This window comes from Lactuca virosa, chromosome 4 (assembly GCF_052849685.1).
Source record: "Lactuca virosa cultivar CGN04683 chromosome 4, Lactuca_virosa_CGN04683_v6, whole genome shotgun sequence".
In the NCBI taxonomy this organism is placed as follows: domain Eukaryota; kingdom Viridiplantae; phylum Streptophyta; class Magnoliopsida; order Asterales; family Asteraceae; genus Lactuca; species Lactuca virosa.
Window position 1 is genome coordinate 42,590,442 of NC_136429.1, and position 18,777 is coordinate 42,609,218.

The 18,777-nt window shown below is 30.7% G+C and overlaps 4 protein-coding genes and 1 long non-coding RNA gene across 5 annotated transcripts; 1 reads left to right on the plus strand and 4 right to left on the minus strand.

The window, feature by feature from the left end:
- Positions 1–495, minus strand: LOC145104349 (uncharacterized). Its single transcript, XM_079041613.1, has one exon. It carries the CDS (start codon positions 493–495, stop codon positions 1–3), a length of 495 nt encoding a protein of 164 aa, XP_078897739.1.
- A 1,532-nt stretch (positions 496–2,027) lies between these two features.
- On the minus strand, positions 2,028–2,759 carry LOC145104350 (uncharacterized). The gene has a single exon (XM_079041614.1). The coding sequence runs from the start codon at positions 2,757–2,759 to the stop codon at positions 2,028–2,030; it is 732 nt and encodes a 243-aa protein (XP_078897740.1).
- Positions 2,760–2,842: 83 nt separating this feature from the next.
- On the minus strand, positions 2,843–3,244 carry LOC145104351 (uncharacterized). Its single transcript, XM_079041615.1, has one exon. The coding sequence runs from the start codon at positions 3,242–3,244 to the stop codon at positions 2,843–2,845; it is 402 nt and encodes a 133-aa protein (XP_078897741.1).
- A 1,517-nt stretch (positions 3,245–4,761) lies between these two features.
- Positions 4,762–6,565, plus strand: LOC145103932 (uncharacterized). The gene is made up of 2 exons (XM_079041202.1): positions 4,762–4,973; positions 5,162–6,565. Exon 2 carries the CDS (start codon positions 5,252–5,254, stop codon positions 6,383–6,385), a length of 1,134 nt encoding a protein of 377 aa, XP_078897328.1. The 5' UTR covers positions 4,762–4,973; positions 5,162–5,251; the 3' UTR covers positions 6,386–6,565.
- Positions 6,566–12,624: 6,059 nt separating this feature from the next.
- LOC145168591 (uncharacterized) lies at positions 12,625–13,388 on the minus strand. Its single transcript, XR_013741947.1, has 3 exons — positions 13,290–13,388; positions 13,036–13,208; positions 12,625–12,937 (listed from the first exon to the last, which is right to left on the minus strand). It is a non-coding gene; the product is annotated as an uncharacterized LOC145168591 (long non-coding RNA).
- Between the last annotated feature and the right edge of the window lie 5,389 nt (positions 13,389–18,777).

Consider the following 18,777-nt stretch of genomic DNA (forward strand, 5'->3'; position numbering starts at 1 on the left):
CTAATCAATGTTTTTAACAATTTCTCTTTCTATGTAAATCACCAAGTTGTTTGCGAGAAAATCATCCGACATCTTATTGCGAAGACGGTTCTTGAATATTTTCATTGCTGAAAATCCTCTCTCTGTTGTTGCAGTAGAAACTGGAAGTATCAAGATTAACCGAACCAGTCTATCAAGCAAATAATATGTCTCACGTTTCTGAGTTTCCACAAGACGCTTGCATAGGTCAACAATAGTTGATACACCACTTAGCCTAGGATTCTTTGTGATATCAATATTAAAAATCTCTAATTGATATCGTAATTGAATCCTCTCTTTCTCCGTAAAATCTTCAGTATAGTACTTCTCAACAAGAAGAAAATTTTGATCAACGTTAATCACTTTAGAAACTAAAGTAAAACTAAGGGTCTGTTTGGTACGAAGGAATGAAATGACGACGGAATGGAATGGACGAAGTAATGGAATAGACAAAATAATGGAATGGATCATTACCATTCCATTGTCATGTTTGGTTGCTCTGTAATAATGAAATTAGTCATTAATCAATGTTGTTTGGTATGTAGGATTTGATCAATCAATGGAATGAATTTAATTAAAAATGAAAAAAAGTACTCCCACTGTACTTTTTTTTTGCTTGGCTTAAATCGAAATCTGCTGTTAAATAATACACAGATGACAGAAATAAAAAAAAATCTACTTAATTTATAATCTGGTAGTAAATAACATAGTGATAGAGACAAAATTTTTCTCTACATTCTTGGTCTGCTTCCAAATAACACAATAATGGACACTCAACGTTATTGGCCTTTAAACACATATTATTTTCATCTTAATTGATAATTATCTGCTTAGAATATGGTACAACATCCATCATATTTTGTTTTATTGTGTATGGATTGAAGTAAAAAAACAAATATAAAAAAATGAAGGTTTTCTTTCTTTCTATTTAAACTTGTAACTTTTTAAGTAAAAGGAGAATTGGTACTTGCAGGTATTTATAATCAATCAACATTACTTAGCTTAGGTCACATGTTTTGCGTAGGTGTGCTGTAAAAGCAGAGGAACTCAATTGCAAGATTTTATAATTAAAAAAGACAAACATAAAAATCAAGCAACAACTCAAAAAACTAGTGGAAACAATAGCTCAAAAATCGAATAGAAACAAAGAAAAATAAATGGAGCACTAATGAGATGTTAAATGATGATACGTTGAACAATGGAAATTGAAAAAATGAAGAGCGCTTTGATGTTGTAATATTGATCGATTCAAGCACTAGGATTTATAGATCTTTGCGATATGTTGATTTCCATTCGATCATAATGCGTTTAACTGGGTTGCAAGATGGAGACGATGGAGATTTAGTAACGCGATAACAAGGAAGATGATGTGGGCTTTTGGTTGTTCCATAATTGTGGTCGGATGAAATTATGACCTTGAAATTTCAGTTTCTGATAACAACTTCAACAATCAATTTTGAAAAAAGAACTTCTATGGAGATGATTGGTAGCCGGAAAATCGATTGGTGTAGTTTGATTTGTTATATAAACCATTCGAAGTCGCTGACTTGTGAAAAAAAAATCGATTATGTTATTGATAAGTTGGAGAGGATGTGATTATCTACTGTGATTTTCATGAGGATAGAGGGTAAAATTGGAACTTGTTATTCATGGTAGGAATGGAATGAATTCAAAACATGGTGGGAGCCAATAATGAAATGGACGCCTTTTGAGGGAATGGGATTCCATTTGGAATGCTTCTTTCCTTTCCTCAAAGCTACCAAACGTGGACAAAGTCATTCTCCCTCAATGCATCATTCCTTTCCTTAGCTCATTCATGCATACCAAACACCCCCTAAGACTTATAATTGAATCTATTATTCAAATCATGTAATTGTTTGTCCAATGTGGCTATAAACAAATCCACTCGATAAAAATGTTCAAAAGTAACATAATTATCTGTTTTTCGAGGCCGGTATCGAGTAGAAGTATATGGAGCATTCATATATGGCATATTTATTTGACATTTTTCACAAAAACTTTACTTGTGAAAGTAAAGACTCCCATTCCTTGTTTCTGAAATCATTTAGACCCTCCTTTGTTGCTGAAACTAACTCCATGGCATTAAGAATATCTTGGGATTTCTTTTGTAGAGCTTGAGAAAGTATATCAGTTTTTCCCATTACTTCCTTTATCAGGTGAAGAATAAACACAAACTCAAATGATTTCAGATAACAGTAAGTTGCATCAGCATCTCCGCGTTGAGAATAAGTAGCAGATACGTCATCAATTATACATTGGAGAACAACACGAGTACAAGCAAACATGTTAAATAAACTGCAAACGGAACGAAAATGAGAACCCCAACGTGTATCACCAGCTCTTCTTAATGTCCCAACTTGATTCAATCCTTTACCTGATTCGATTTTACCTAGTTCGAATAATTGTTCAATCTTAGTTGCCTTTGCCTTTTGTAACTCATCATGACGCTTACTGGAAGCACAAACTACGTTAATTGTAAAAATTAAGTTTGTGAAAAATTGGCGTACCAGAATAATTTCCCTTGAAGCAGCCACCAAGGCTAGTTGGAATATGTGAGCAAAGAAGTGAGCATAATATGCATAAGGACAATCCTCAAGAACAAGTGCTTGTAATCCGTTTGATTCCTCTCTTATATTACTAGCACCATCATAACCTTGGCCACAGATTTTACTAACATCAAATTGATAGTGTAAAAGTTGTCTCCACATATTTGTTTTCATGGTTAATGATAAGGTATCCCTAACATGAACCAAATCCAAGAACCTTTCCAGTATGATTCCTTCCGCATCAACAAATCTCAAAACTATCGCCATTTGCTCTTTTTAGACTCATCCCGTGACTCATCAACCATGACACAAAAGTATGAATCTCCCACTTCACTACGAATATGCTTTCGAACTTTATTTGCAATAATACTAAGAATTTCTTTTTGAATTTCCCCAGAAGTATACTTTGAATTATAAGGAGCTTTCTCTAATATAACGTTTGCAACTTCATCATTATACGATGGTAGAAGTTTTAGTAGTTGGAGAAAATTACCACGATTTTTGGAATCAGGAGTTTCATCATGTCCTCGTAAAGCACAAGCTTGGAAGGTCAACCAACGAACTGTGTCAATTGACACTTTTAATCGTAAATGGTTCTTCAATATTTGCGCTTCATTTTGCTTCACTATGATATTTTCAATGTGTGCTGCTTGGTTCATCTAGTTTTCAGCGAATGCAACAACATTTCTATGTTGTGAGTAACCAATATGTTTCAAGAACGTACAATTTTTCCCAGTCATTATCTTTTTTCAATTGTCAAATCCTTTAACAGTAAATGCATTGTAACCATGACACACACTTGGTTTATCATTAAATATATAACAAATAAAACAATAAGAAGTGTGTGTTGTTGGAGAATACTCTAGCCAATTAGGGAAAATGTTGAACCAAGAATATTGGAATCTACGAGGATGTTTCGTTGAACCTTTAGCTTGATACTCCTTAAGACGTATTTGGAAAGGTCCTAAATTCATATAAGCTCGTCACACTTGTTCCCTTAAATTAACCGGATAATCCCACATTTGCTTTTGTTTAGCGGGATCTCTTTCTAGATTCTTCAAATCAACTTCATTAAGATTTTCATTTTGTTGTAGTTGTGGCTCATTCTCTTGTTGATTATCCTTTTCTTGCGGTTGTGGCTCATTCTCTTGTTGATTATCCGTTTCTTGCGGTTGTGGCTCACTTGTTGAAGCTTTGTGACGTTTACTCTCTTCACTTTCATGATTAGTTTGTTTATCATCTACCTTTCTTTTGTAAAAACAGTCTAAGGTTTTCATTTTTCCCATGATTATATCTATAAAAACCAAAATGAAGGAACAATTGATTTAATCAAAATCAAAATTAGAACAATAACCAATAACTCATTTAACAATTAACAGTGTGTGAAAACTGAAAAGTGAAAAAAGTGAACTAAAATCAAAAGTGATAAAGTGAAAACATAAATCAAAAATCAAAACAATAACCAAATCAATCTTTGTTTTCAGTTTTGTTTGAAGCATAACCAAATCAATTTTTTTTCTATTCATGTTTGGTGTCCTACAGCTTACAATAAATCATAACCGAAAGAAGACTAAAAGAGCTAAACAAATCATAACTGATAAATCAAATTGACAAATGACAACCAAGTTAAAAAAGAAACTCTAATTCCTAATTTGGAGTTTGGACCGAGAGAAAAGAGATCGAGAGAAACTCGCAAACAGCAGCAACAGTGCAGCACAACATTCAACAACCAGAACAAAGAACAAGAGAACTAGAAAAGAAAGAACAGGATTCAGGATTCCATACCTGATTCTGGTGAATGGCGACTTGGCGATGGCGAGAGTGAGACTAGGCGAGTGAGGCGACAGCGACAGCGACAGCAGGCAGCAGCGAATGGCGAAGAACCAATTTTGATTTCTTGACTGTTTGTTTGGAGAATTCGGACTATGATTGAAGTCTTATGAGGAATCGGGAAGGGCCAAAGCCCAAGTTTGAAAATAACAGGCCTATGACTAATTTTTTTGAACTATAATTTCTACTTCTAGCCCAAAAATCAGGGGGCCACTGCCCCTCCTGGCCCCATAGATACTACGCCCCTGACCAAATGAATCAAATCCACAATTTTCAAAGTACCATTTTTTAAAATTTCTCTAGAAAAATAAGTTATTTTGTTACCTTCCCAAAACTTTCTGTCTATCCGCAACATTTGGGTTTGGTTGGATTTTATTTTCTTTTATTTTTCTCGTTGAATCCTTTCTCGGCTTTTTCCGCATACTCATTTCCCCCAAACGCGATCCTCGTTTCATATCCCCTGCCCTATCGTCTCGCCGGGAAATCCTTTCGCTCGATTCACGTTACCCAGTTTCAAACTTTTCGATTAATCAGAACATCAGGAATCAGCAAAAAGAGGTGAGTTTCTGTTATCCGATTATAGAAACTGCTTTTTGGGAGTAAGATTCCAGGTTCAGTATTTAGATCTAAAGATCTTGACTTCGGACTTCGGGTGTTCAGTTTAGTGGTTTTAAAGTTTTTTCTCTGCTCGATTGTGGGGGTTTTTATTCTCTACGCAGTCATACTGTTCGATTTCTTCTTCTCAGTTATTGGATTTCTCTCATCAGTAGTTAATTTCTATTGAGAATTCGACGATACAAATTGTTTGAAACCGAAGCGCAGATCTTTGCAACACAATGGAAGAAGATAATGGTGAAACCCTCAACACCAACACCATCACTCCTGCAGATCTACAACCGGCCTCCATTTCAACCCCTGATCATCCACTCAACAATGCTTTTGGCTCACTGAACGACATCTGCTATGAACTCTCCTCCCTTCAAGATCTCGCTTGTCGTGGCTCATGGAAAACAATCCTTGACAAAGTTGCTCGAGCACGCACACAGTCTCTTCTTTCCAAACCTCACGAACACTTAATCTATCTCTCATATAACACCATAGCTCTCACAAAACTCCGTCGTTTCTCTGATGCAGTCACTGAACTCGATTCCCTTGAAAATGGCATAGACAACGTGATCTACACTTACGAAAATTACCCTCATCATTACCCTAACCGATATGGCTCCATGGCCCCCTTTTCCCTCCGGTGGTTGTACGCTGAACTCCCTTCAAGAGTAGGCAATCGTCAAGAAACCCTAGATCGATTCTACATCCTACTGCATTTTGTTAGAGAGAAAACCAAAACCACAAAAGATTCATCAGGTATGTCAGATGATATATGGAAGAAACGTGAAGGGTTGGTGATTAATTCGATTATAAGTCATCATTTGAGTCATAAAGAATTTGGTGTATGTTTGGATTTGATCAAAGATCTGATCAAACGTGATTCAAATTCAACTGCTAGAGCAGTATTGATATCAAAACTAGGTTACATCCAAATGCAATTAGGCGATTTGGAAGGAGCAAAGGGTAGTTTTGGTAGTGTTGAGGGGATTTCGACTGAAGAAACAGTTGAAATGAAGAATCTTGTGAACAGGAACAAGGCATTGATGTTTATGGTTGGGAAAGATTATGTGTCTGCTGTAAGGGAATACCAGGAGTGCATTGATAGAGATGATTCAGATGTTGTTGCGATTAATAACAAGGCACTTTGTTTGATGTATTTGAGGGATTTATCAGATTCTATTAAAGTGTTAGAAAGTGCATTGGAAAGGGTTCCAACTGCTGCTTTAAACGAGACTTTTGTGGTGAATTTGTGTAGTATGTATGAGTTGGCTTATGTTAATCACACGGATATCAAGAAGACTCTTAGTAATTGGATTGCTCGTGTGGCGCCTGATGATTTTGATAGTTCATCTACTCGTGTATGAGCTATGAGGTAATTTCATGTTCTTTTGATCTTGTTTTATGTTGTGTTAATTGTGTAGGATTTATGCTATGGCATTGGTTATGTGGTTAGACTATAAAATCTTTTGTGGTTAACTGGTTGATGACATCAATTTTGATGTTGAAATGAAACATGGACTAACACTAATTCATGTTTCTTGATACATGTAATCATTTGTAGGTGTAATTTGATAATGAATTGACATGTAATTGATACCTAACACAATGGAGACTTAGAGATTTAATAAATTGATGAAGAGGTTGAGATTGGTTTATATTGAAAATAATTTAGTTAAAAAAAAGAAAAAGAAAATAGCCGGTTAAATAGGGTCAAGAAAAATTGAGAGAAGGTTAGTTGAGAAACTATTACACTATACGTATTGATGATCATTTGTATCTAGCAAACGCAAAAATCAACTTAATGTTGGATATCTTTGTATTATTGAATTTCAACATTTAAATTAAATTCAAGTAGGCAATATATATCTATAAACAAACTTAATTGTGTTATTTACTTCAGACAAAATTTCATAATTGGTCCTTGTGGTTTGTAAAATATTGTACTTTGAGGACTTCTATGAAAAACGTTGTGCCACAAGTCTTTATGTTTTGAAAATTGCATGAATGGTCCTTTTGGCGTTGAATTTAACTTTCGACTAGTTACTTTTTTTAATCGAGCAAAATGCCCTTGGACCAAATCTGAAAATTGCGTATACCTAACCGATTAATTCTGAAAATTTGAAAATTTGTGTTTGTATGTGTGTGTGTGTATATATATATATATATATATATATATATATATATATATATATATATATATATATAGAGAGAGAGAGAGAGAGAGAGAGAGAGGTAAGCTCAATTGAGAAAATAAAAAAGGTTGAAAATGGGGGAATCATTGTCAGCCACTCATTTATTTTTGCCGCAAAAGCCTCCGTTGTACCAGCGGAAATAGATAAGGAATACACATGTGTTTCCAACAAAACATGTTTCCTTAAACTATGCTAATCATTACCTTAATAAATGAAAAAACATAGTTTTTTTTTTTCGTTTTTTTAATTTTTAAGAAGCTATTTTTAGCGAAAAATGTTTTTAAATATACCAAAATTCATGATTTTTTATTCTATATAAATAGACATCCATATTGATATACTTTTAAGATAAAATAAAAAATTTATTTTTTTTATATTTTCAGCTATCGTTATTCATAAGTGAATAAAAATTCATTAAATTTTGTTACAGTATATTCATTATTCACTTATGAATAAAAATATATAATTAATTTTTTTTACAGTTTAAGTATCATTTATACTACTTATTCATATATGAATAACAAATTAACTGTAAAAAAAATCTGATAAGTGTTTTATTCATATATGAATATAAAATATGACGACAACAAATACACGTTTTATTCATATATAAATATAATATATGATGAAAGATGATGTAAAAAATATATTTTAAGTAAAAAACTTTATTATATGTCATATTCATATATGAACGATACTTAAACTATAAAAAAAAAGAGTTAAACATACGTTTTATTCATAAGTGAATATCGAATGTACTGTAATAAAAGATTTTTATTCACTTATGAATAACGAGAGCTGAAACTCTAAATTTTTTTTTTATTTTATCTTAAAACTATATCAATATGGATGTCTATTTATAGAGAATAAAAAATTATGAATTTTGATATATTTAAAATAATTTTTCGATACAAATGGCTTTCTAAAAATAAAAAAACAAAAAAAATATGTTTTTGTGTATATTAAGATAATGATTAGCATAGTTTAAGGAAACATGTTTGGTTGGAAAACACATGTTTATCCGTTATACATTTCCGACGGTACGTCTAAGTGTTTTGCGGCAAAATAAATGTGTGGCTGAGAATGATTCCCTAATTCTCAACCTTTTTTTTTTCTCAATTGAACTCTCCTTTATATATATAAGTTCAATTGAGAAAAAAAATGTTGAGAATGGGGGAATCATTCTCAGTCAGTCATTTATTTTTGCCGCAAAGCCTCCGTCGTACCAACGAAAATGGGAAATGAATATACATGTGTTTTCCAACAAAACATGTTTCCTTAAACTATGCTAATAATTACCTTAATATATATACAAACACATAGTTTTTTTTTTGTTTTTTTAATTATTAAGAATCTATTTTTATCGAAAAATGATTTTAAATATACCAAAATTCATGATTTTTTATTCTCTACAAATAAACATCCATATTGATATATTTTTATCTATCGTTATTCATAAGTAATTAAAATGCATCAGATTTTTAGTACAACACATTCCTTATTCGCTTATGAATAAAAAATATGAATAATTTTTTTTACAGATTAAGTATCATTCATATATACATATAACATATAATAAACTTTTTACATAATTTACATCAACTCTTGTCACATGTTATATTCACATATGAATAAAACGTCATCATAAGTTATATTTATATACGAAGAACACATTTATTATGATTTTGTTACAGTTCATTTGTCATTCCCATATTAATAATTAGTTCAAATTTTCAATACACTTCATTTTTTTTAACATAATACTTATTTATATATGAATAACAAATGACCTTTAACAAAAATCTTAGAAATGTTTTATTAATATATGAATATAACATATGACGACAATTAATACACATTTTATTCATATATAAATATAGGGTGACAAATCGTGCTATCGTTTCGTGTTTCTGTCTGATACGACACGACACGACAATGTTTTATGTAACACGAACACGACACGATGTCGTATTTTTTTTAACTAACACGAAAACGAACGAATTAAGAAACGACAAACACGACACGACAAAGATAAAATAAATAAAAATTAGTTTATTTAATGAATACGGAATCATACATAACACGATAAAAACGACAAACACGAAAAACATGACAAGGAAATGCTAAATCGTGTCAATTTCGTGTCGAATTTTAAACACAAACACGACACGACACGACATCGTGTTTTTTACACTTAACACGAACACGAATTCAAAATTCATTTTCGTCCCAATTTCGTTTCGTGTCGAGTATTTTTGTCGTGTCGTGTTATAAATTGTCACCCCTATATAAATATTACATGTGACGAAAGATGATGTAAAAAAAATATTTTAGGGAAGAAAGCTTTATAACAACGTGTTATATTCATATATAAATGATACTTAAACTATAAAAAAGTTAAGCATGCGTTTTATTCATACGTGAATAACGAATGTACTGTAATAAAAATCTGATGCGTTTTTATTCACTTATAAATAACGATAACTGAAACTCAAAAAAAAAATTATTTTATTTTATTTTTAAAACTATATCAATATGGATGTCTATTTATAGAGAATAAAAAATTATAAATTTTGATATATTTAAAATAAATTTTCGATAAAAATAGCATTCTAAAAATAAAAAAAAAACAAAAAATATTTCAAGGTAATGATTAACATACTTTAAGAAAACATGTTTGGTTGGAAAAAAACATGTGTATCCGTTATCCATTCCGCCGGTACGCCTAAGTGTTTTGCGACAAAATAAATGTGTGGCTAAGAATGATTCCCTCATTCTCAAATTTTTTTTTCTCAATTGAACCTCATATATATATATATATATATATATATATATATATATATATATATATATATATATATATATATATATATATATATATGGAAAAGTGAATATATATTACAGCCTCACCTAAGCTTAGGTACTAAACCTCATGAAAAGACGTTTTAATATATAAAGATTGTGGTTAGGAGATTCACGATTAACAATTGCAGATGTAGATTCAAGATCGACGCAATAGTTTTGATAAGGAAGCAAAAATATTGATTATCGTAGGTCTTCGTGACAGTGGAAAAGTAATGTTCAGTAGGGTGAAGTAATAAACGATAATGGATGAAAGAAAATAGGGATGATAAATCGATAATGGAGGAAAGAAATGTTATCGAGGATGATATATTTATCAAGTTAAAACCAAATCGGGTATATTAACTAATTTAAAACAATATATTTTATAGGTTTACTACCTAAGTTTAGGTGAGGCTGTAATGTATATTTTCTATCCCTATATATATATATATATATATATATATATATATATATATATATATATATATATATATATATATATATATATATATATACTAGTCGTTTACCCGCGCTAAGCGACGGGTGCGTATAATTTCATTTAGAAATTAGTTTTTAGAAACGATTAATTTATTTTCGCAAATGAGAGTGGGATGCAGTGGTGATGGTTATAATTTTCGTCCGTCGACTGTGATGTGATAAGAGAAAGTGAGAGTGACAATACACTATGACCATTTAAAGGATCTTTTTGGGTGGCTAGTATCCCCCTGCGGTTGAAACCATGTCGAACCTGAATTATTCTTTAGAACTACTAACTCGCACATGATTACCCTACATATAAATCTACATATTTTGTTCCAAGCGAAATTTAAACCATCAACCTCTAGTCTTGATATCAGTGGGTCACACGACCTTTGGGCGTGTTTTTTAATTTATTGATCACTGGGCAGTGATCAATTTCTTCTTGGAATATAGTTTGTGCTATTTTGCTATAAAATATACAAAGATAATCTTTTTATGAAGAATCACATTTTGAATATTTATTGAAGAATAACCGATTTTTCGTTGGAAATTACAAAATTACTTTATAAACGTCTACTTTTAAAATATCTTACGAAAAATTATTTTATTTATCTAAATAATAAGCTTCCTAGAAAACATATATTTGTGGTCGTTTTGTAATAGGAGAATATCAAGTGACCATTTAAGTAATTAACTCTAAAGTTGAAAAGTTTAGTTAAAAAATCAAAAAATAATAAGTTTAATTCTTTAAAAGCATGCAAAATATATAAGATATTTACAAATCTATTTTTATTGTTTAATGCTCGTTATATTTATTATTATTAGTTATTATTATTTTTTAGAAATTTCAAAATATTTTTCATTGTGTCAATTTATATCGTTATTATACATTCATATATAAAGAAACAGATTGAGTTCAACTTAAGTATGGAACATACGTGAAAGTATGGGCCTCCAAGATAGGCTTATTATGGTCATTTCTTCATTTTGTAATTACCTCATACATAGAAAAAACCAAAAGCAGTGATACATAACATGACTATATTAAAGTGTATATGTGACAATAGCCCTTTGATGCATACAAAATTAATATTCAGTCTTCAAATTAGCATCAACACTTTCATCCTGCAAACAATTAAACAATCTCCACTGCCGATGTGAGCTTATTGCTTTAGATTGCAAGCTATTCAAATCACCAGATCCAAGAAATATAGTTTCATTAGTAAAGTAAAATGAATAACCATTTTCTAAACTCACTTTGCCTCATTTATCATCATGTTTCTTTGTTAGATGTTTAGAAAACAATAGAAGCATCACTCATAAATTCAATAACTGCTAGACCTAACAAAACACCATATATAATGCATTAGTTAGTCTAATACCTGAAAAAATTTAGTTACCTTTTAACCAGGAGACCAAAAGTATATTGCAAATTCTTGTTTAAACCATGTTTTTTTCAAGAACCTGTAGCCAATCATATCATAAAAAAAGCATTATTTGTTGCTTTAGGCCCTTAGCCATAATCAAATCTTGAAATAATAATATCAAGAAAGAATGACAATTACCTTTGTAATACGCTAGTGACATCTATTGTGAGTTCGGTTCCAATTCCTTTCAATTTAAAGGGTATTTTTGTAAATTTAAACCAAATACAATAGGAAATCATGCATATAAATTATAAATGTTGATACTTTTCTAAATTTAAACCGAATCATTGTTCACCATCTTAATTATCACAACTCATTCTCACATAAAAACATGTTCTTCACACCTACAACATCCTCAAAATCCCACAAATTATTTCACCAAAATAAAGATCTGTAAGCAAAAAGTATACCTTATTGATGTAAGCAATAATATAGGTGACATAGTTAACAACATCACAGAGATCAAGAGCTTGAGATATAGAATCCATGGCATGAACCTGCATCTTCAATGGCATATCTGTATAAACAGAAGATGAGATCCACAAGCAATTCCCAAAGACAATACAATAGCATAAGAAAAATGAGGATACAAAACTTATGCTACAAACAATAACATACCATAAAATAACCTCTTATCTGCAACATAGTGAGCTTACCTTACACTGTTAACTTGTATTTGCAAGAAGAAAAACAAACTAAGATTATGTTAAACAACTTACAAATAGGAAAAAAAAGGTTATGATTAAGAATTGGCTGGTTCCCTCATTTAAAGAAAAGATGACTGAAATTATCAAATAAAAGAAGAAAAACAGATTAAGAGAAAATGGGTGCATTTCTACCAAAAAAAGAAATCAAAAGAAGGGGGTCACCGGGAACCGATTTTGGGAAGGATAGTAGACAGTGGGTGGATAAAATTAACAACACCTTTATTTTTGCTTCAAGCATCTTCTTTCTACAACCCGAAAAACAGATCCTATACATAAAAATCATTAAACAAACACACATAATCAGAGAAACGATAGAGAGAATGAGAGATAAAGATATTTTTGGTCATGAAGATAAAGAAAATACCTCTGATGCGATATTGTTTGTAGGTGCGTGTGCAACGGAAGAGAAAGGGGCATATAAGTATATATCTAAGGTTTTTTAAGGTTTCTGGAAGGAGACGTGCAATACTGCAATGGTGGTACGCTAGTAGCAAAAAAGGATGGTGTTGTGGTTGATGGTGGTTTTCCTCTAACATCCTGAAAGATAAGCATAAACTGACTGAACTTTCCAAAGACAATTGTAAAGAAGAAGACCAAATGTCAAAAAAAGAAACAAACCTGATATACCAGTGGTGAAGCGGTGGCAAAGATGAACGTAATGGTTGGAAGACTTTGAAATCGTTTGAGGCAGTAGAGAGTGCAAGGGAGGTGAATTTGTGTTGTCCGATGGTGTTGATGTTTATAAGATTACTATGCATAAATATAGGCGCGAGAATAGGGGATAAGAGAAGAACGCAACAAAATTTTGTAAACTGTTGAATGATTCTTCCTATCGATTAGTAATTAAGGAACTTTGAAACTTTGTTTGACCTTTTCATTTGTTGACAAAAATAGGAGTCATGATTTTTTAATGAATAAAATTATTGTACATATTGAATCAAAAATACCTTTTTTTCATCAAATTAGGAATCAAATAAGCAATGTAAACAAAAATAACATTTTTTCATCAAATTGGGAATCAAATAAGCAATGTAAACAAAAAACAAGCAACCATCATGCTTTCCTGGTGCTTTTTAAAAATTAAAATCAACCATTTGACCTCAAAAGTCCATATGAATTTCAAAAAGTTAATTTTTGAGGTGCCCCTGCTCAATTCCTCACAAGTGACCATGATAACAAATAATAAAAAAAAGATTAAGAACCATGTGACCCTGTTAACGATGGATGTTAAAGGCATATAAAGAAGAAAGAAAATTACCAAGTGTGAATAAAGGGCAATTCAGTCCGTAAATTAGTATCAGAATATCCAACTTTTACCGCACAACAGAACAATCCTCCTCCTCCATCAAAGTTGGGAAATCAAAACCCAAAGCAATAGGAAACCAAAACAGGGACCCAAAAGAACAAAAATCCAAGAGAATGTCAAAATCAATACCCTGTAACAAAAAGAAATCGGAATAAAAAAATTGCTATGTGAAAATAGATATTAGGGATTGAAAATCAAACAAAAAATAAAAAAAGAACATGTAAATTTATACGCATTTCACCAAAAAACTTATATCCATCAAGTAATAGCTCCATTATCACAAAACATTTATGAGAATTTCACCAAATGCCTTATATGCTCTTAAATCAGCTTCAAGAACGCAACGGGGTAAAAAAATTTGACCATCAACGTATGAAAGATAATCAGCTACAAGAACACAAAAGTTCTGTCTTCATATGTCGATCTCTATTTCCTTCAGTTTTTAACCAATCTGAAAGAGTAACCTTTATATGCTTGAGGTGATATATAGAAACTCTGGGACTCAAAGAAAGACAAAAACGATAATAGATAAACTTATGATGAAATAAAAACATGTACCAACAAAGAGAATTTGTAAGGATAACGTACCATGCTATAATCCAGGAGGGAGGCGATATAAACCCTAATGATCGACAACATTATATGAGAGTTAAAGAGAGAATGAAAATATAAAAACATAATCTTGAATCCATACAGATTTAGGGCTCAGTTGTGAGAACAGACCAATTTTTTCCATCTTCATCAAATCACAGCAACCCTGGTGTGTTTATCGCTTGGCCTTGTGGTGGGGGTTCGATGATTCATGCTTACCTTAGCATCACGATTGCACTGTCGTTTGAATAACCCAACCAATATAAGATGGAGACAGAAAAATCGACGGGAGAAAAAGGAGTATCGTTTGAGAATCAGAGAAAGAATGTGGTGGAGGTGATGAGGGAAGCAGGTGGTTGAAGGTGGAAGGTATTCAACGGTGAATGAGATAAGGGAAGGGTGATATAAATTGTAAAGAAGATGAACAAATGTATAACATCACCGCGCGAAAGAAATAGTGATATAGTGGAGAGGTTGTTGGGGAATAAGGAATGAGGACCTAGTCAAGAGGCATAAATCGAAGGAACATTGGTTTACTTTGACTCGTTCATTTGTTGACCCTTAAGTTTGTGATGCATAAATTGCTTGTAAATATTGCAGCAATGTTTGTACCTCTTAAAATTCAGCATTTAGGGGTAAATGCTTATTAAGGTATAAAGATATATATATATATATATATATATATATATATATATATATATATATATATATATATATATATATATATATATATAGAGAGAGAGAGAGAGAGAATTAAGTTCAACAATGAATTCCATTTTAAGGAGCGAACCGACAAACTCGTTTTATTTATCAATTACATTCAAAATCTTACCGAAAACCACAACAACCTCCGATTTCTATATAAACCAACAACATACACAACGATTACAGTCTATATTCAAAGATTTGTCATGAAATTTGGCCAATTTTGTGCTGAATGTGAAAAAAAAACAAGGGATAAATCAAATACATAAGTTTATTTATTTATTTATTTTAAAGTTCAAAAAAAAAATATATGTTTGTTCTGATCGCCACCTCCTCCACCCTGCCTTGACTTGACTGTGGCTCCACATATGTTCCCTATCCCTAGAAGGAAGTTAAGGGACCGACCGATTTTAACTTAGGGAAGAAGCAGATGTTTGAATTTGAGGGTGTTCTTGTGTCCGATCATTCGCTGCAAAGCCAATCCACACAAGTTCAACTTCGTACCCCCAAACCAAAGTTTTTCTTTATGCTCACACTTGATTCATCGTTGTCTGCGCTATATTATATGTTGTCTTTTTAACTGATTATTAGATTGTAGTTATTTGATATCTTGTACAAACCAATACTAATATTGATGCTCGAATCGGTTTATTGTTTTGTTGTAATCATCAATGTATAGTTTTTATCATTTAAGAATCAAAATGTTGAACTTTTGGCTGCGAACTTGCCTTCATTGCTTTCAAAATTGAAGTCTTTTAGCGAGTTATTTAAGGAGAAAGAAATAGGGGCTTATTATCTAAGTCTAGTTTAGATATGAGCAATGAAATTGATTTTGAAGTTTTCCTCGGGGTAAATATTCGAAGTTTACATTTTACATCTCTTGTTTAATTACATTGATTCTCTTATGAGGTATATTTCTTTATAGTTGATTTTTTTACATGCGATTTTTATGTTAAAAAAACCTTTACAGTTCAAAGATAATTTCTATGTATCGAACAAATACATAGTTTTGTTTATTTTATATTCAAAGTTTGAGGTGAACAATTTGAAACGCCCAAATGACCTTTTAGATTGCAATTCAAAACTAGAATAATATTCAAATACAATGATTGAAATAGTACATGGATGTCAAGGAGATAGGTTGCAGACTTCAAATATCAAGAAAACTTTAAAAAAAATCTTATGTATTTTATTGATGCATTATTTTTTTTGGTTTTTGTTTTAGCAATTTTAAATTTTTTAATTAACTTTGAATATAATAACTTCCTTATATGACCTTGGAAGAAGGTCATTTTTTTCTAGATTGTAATACTGTGTGGGCTTCATTTTAAGCTCAAAAAACCTCTGTCTGTTAAGAATACTTAATAAGCTCCAAACAGGGTCGTTGAGTTTTTTTTTGGTTTTTATTTCAGTATTTTACAAATTTTTTTACTCAACTTTAAAGATACATAACTTCCTCATATGATCTCGGAATAAGGTTATTTTTTCTAGATTGTAATACTCTGTGTGGGCTTCATTTTAAGCTTAAAAAACATTTTAATATGTTAAGATTTCACTGACTTAAACAAATCTAAATAGGGCTGTTGGGTTTTTTGGTTTTTGTTTCAGCATTTTATAAATTTTTTACTCAAATTTGAACATATATAACTTCTTCATATGTGCTCGGAATAAGTTCATTTTTTCTAGATTGTAATACTCTGCGTGGGCTTCATTTTAAGCTCAAAAAACATCTTAAGTTGTTAGGAATTCACCGACTTATACAACTCTAAATAGGGGTTGTTGGGTTTTTTGGTTTTTGTTTCAATATTTTATAAATTTTTTACTCAAATTTGAAAATTCATAAATTCCTTATATGACCTTGGAAAAATGTCATTTTTTTTTCTAGATTATAGTACTCTGTGTGAGCTTCATTTTCAGCTTAAAAAGCTTCTTAATTTGTTAAGAATTCACCGACTTATATAACTCTTAACAGGGGTTGTTGGGTTTCTTGATTTTTGTTTAAGCATTTCATAAATTTTTTACTCAACTTTGAACATACACAACTTCCTCATATAAGCTCGGAACAATGTCATTTTTTTCTAGATTGTAATATTTTGTGGGTTTCATTTTAAGCTAAAAAAATATATTAATCTGTTAAGAATTCACCGACTTATACAACTCTAAATAGGGGTTGTTGGGATTTTTTTGTTTTTGTTTCAATATTTTATAATTTTTTTACTCAGTTTTGAACATACATAACTTCCTCATATGACCTTGGAAAAATATCATTTTTTTTCTAGATTGTAGTATTCAAGGTGGCTTCATTTTAAGCTCGAAAAACTTCTTAGTCTGTTAAGAATTCAACTACATATAGAACTCTAAACAACGGTTGTTAGGTTTTTTGGTTTTTGTTTCAATATTTTATAAATTTTTACTTAACTTTTAACATACATAACTTCATCATATGACTTCAGAATAAGGTCTTTGTTTTAGATTGTAATACACTGTACGGGCTTCATTTTAAGCTCAAAAATCATATTAATCTTTTAAAAATTCACTGCCTTACACAACCTTAAACCAGAGGTTGTTGGGTTTTATGGTTTTATTTTTCTAACATTTTATAATTTTTTTACTCATCTTTGAACACACATAACTTCCTCATATCACTTTGGACCAAATTCATTTTTTATTTCATAATTATGTATGTATAATTGCCTTATGCATATAATTATTCTTATGCATATGCATATACTTATTCATATGCATATATATATATATATATATATATATATATATATATATATATATATATATATGGAAAAGTGAATATACCCTTAAGGGTATATAAGCTTAGGTACTCAAACTTATCATACTACGTCGTTCTATATCATATATATACATTGTAATTGTCCAATGTTCTTATAATTCAACTTCTAACTTGATTTACTTTCAAGATTTTTATAAATTTCATATTTATCTTCATCTTACATAATTTTTATTTTCAACTATAATATATATAGTCTAGTAGTTGTTCGGCAAAAAAAAATGTGATGTAAGAGTAAGATAATAGTGAAATTTTAAAAATCTTGAAAGTAAATCAAGTTAGGGATTTAAGTTTAACAACATTATAATCAATATATCAAACAAAACTACGTATTATGGTGAATTTGGGTACCTAAGCTTATGTACCCTAGGGTATATTCACTTTTCCCACATATATATATATATATATATATATATATATATATATATATATATATATATATATATATATATATATATATAGAGAGAGAGAGAGAGAGAGAGAGAGAGCAAATTTAAACCGTTTAAAATTGAAGATCTAAGGCTAAGATCAATGTGTCTTTTATGAAAAATATGAAAGTATTGTAACCGATTTGTAAATTTTGAATGGATGTGAAGGGTGTTAAAGTAATTCTACATTTGTTTCCTTAAAATCTTATCAGTTATATTTGGATTAGATTTAAATCTACTTTCCTTCTGCCCTAATAAATAAAGATAATTTTT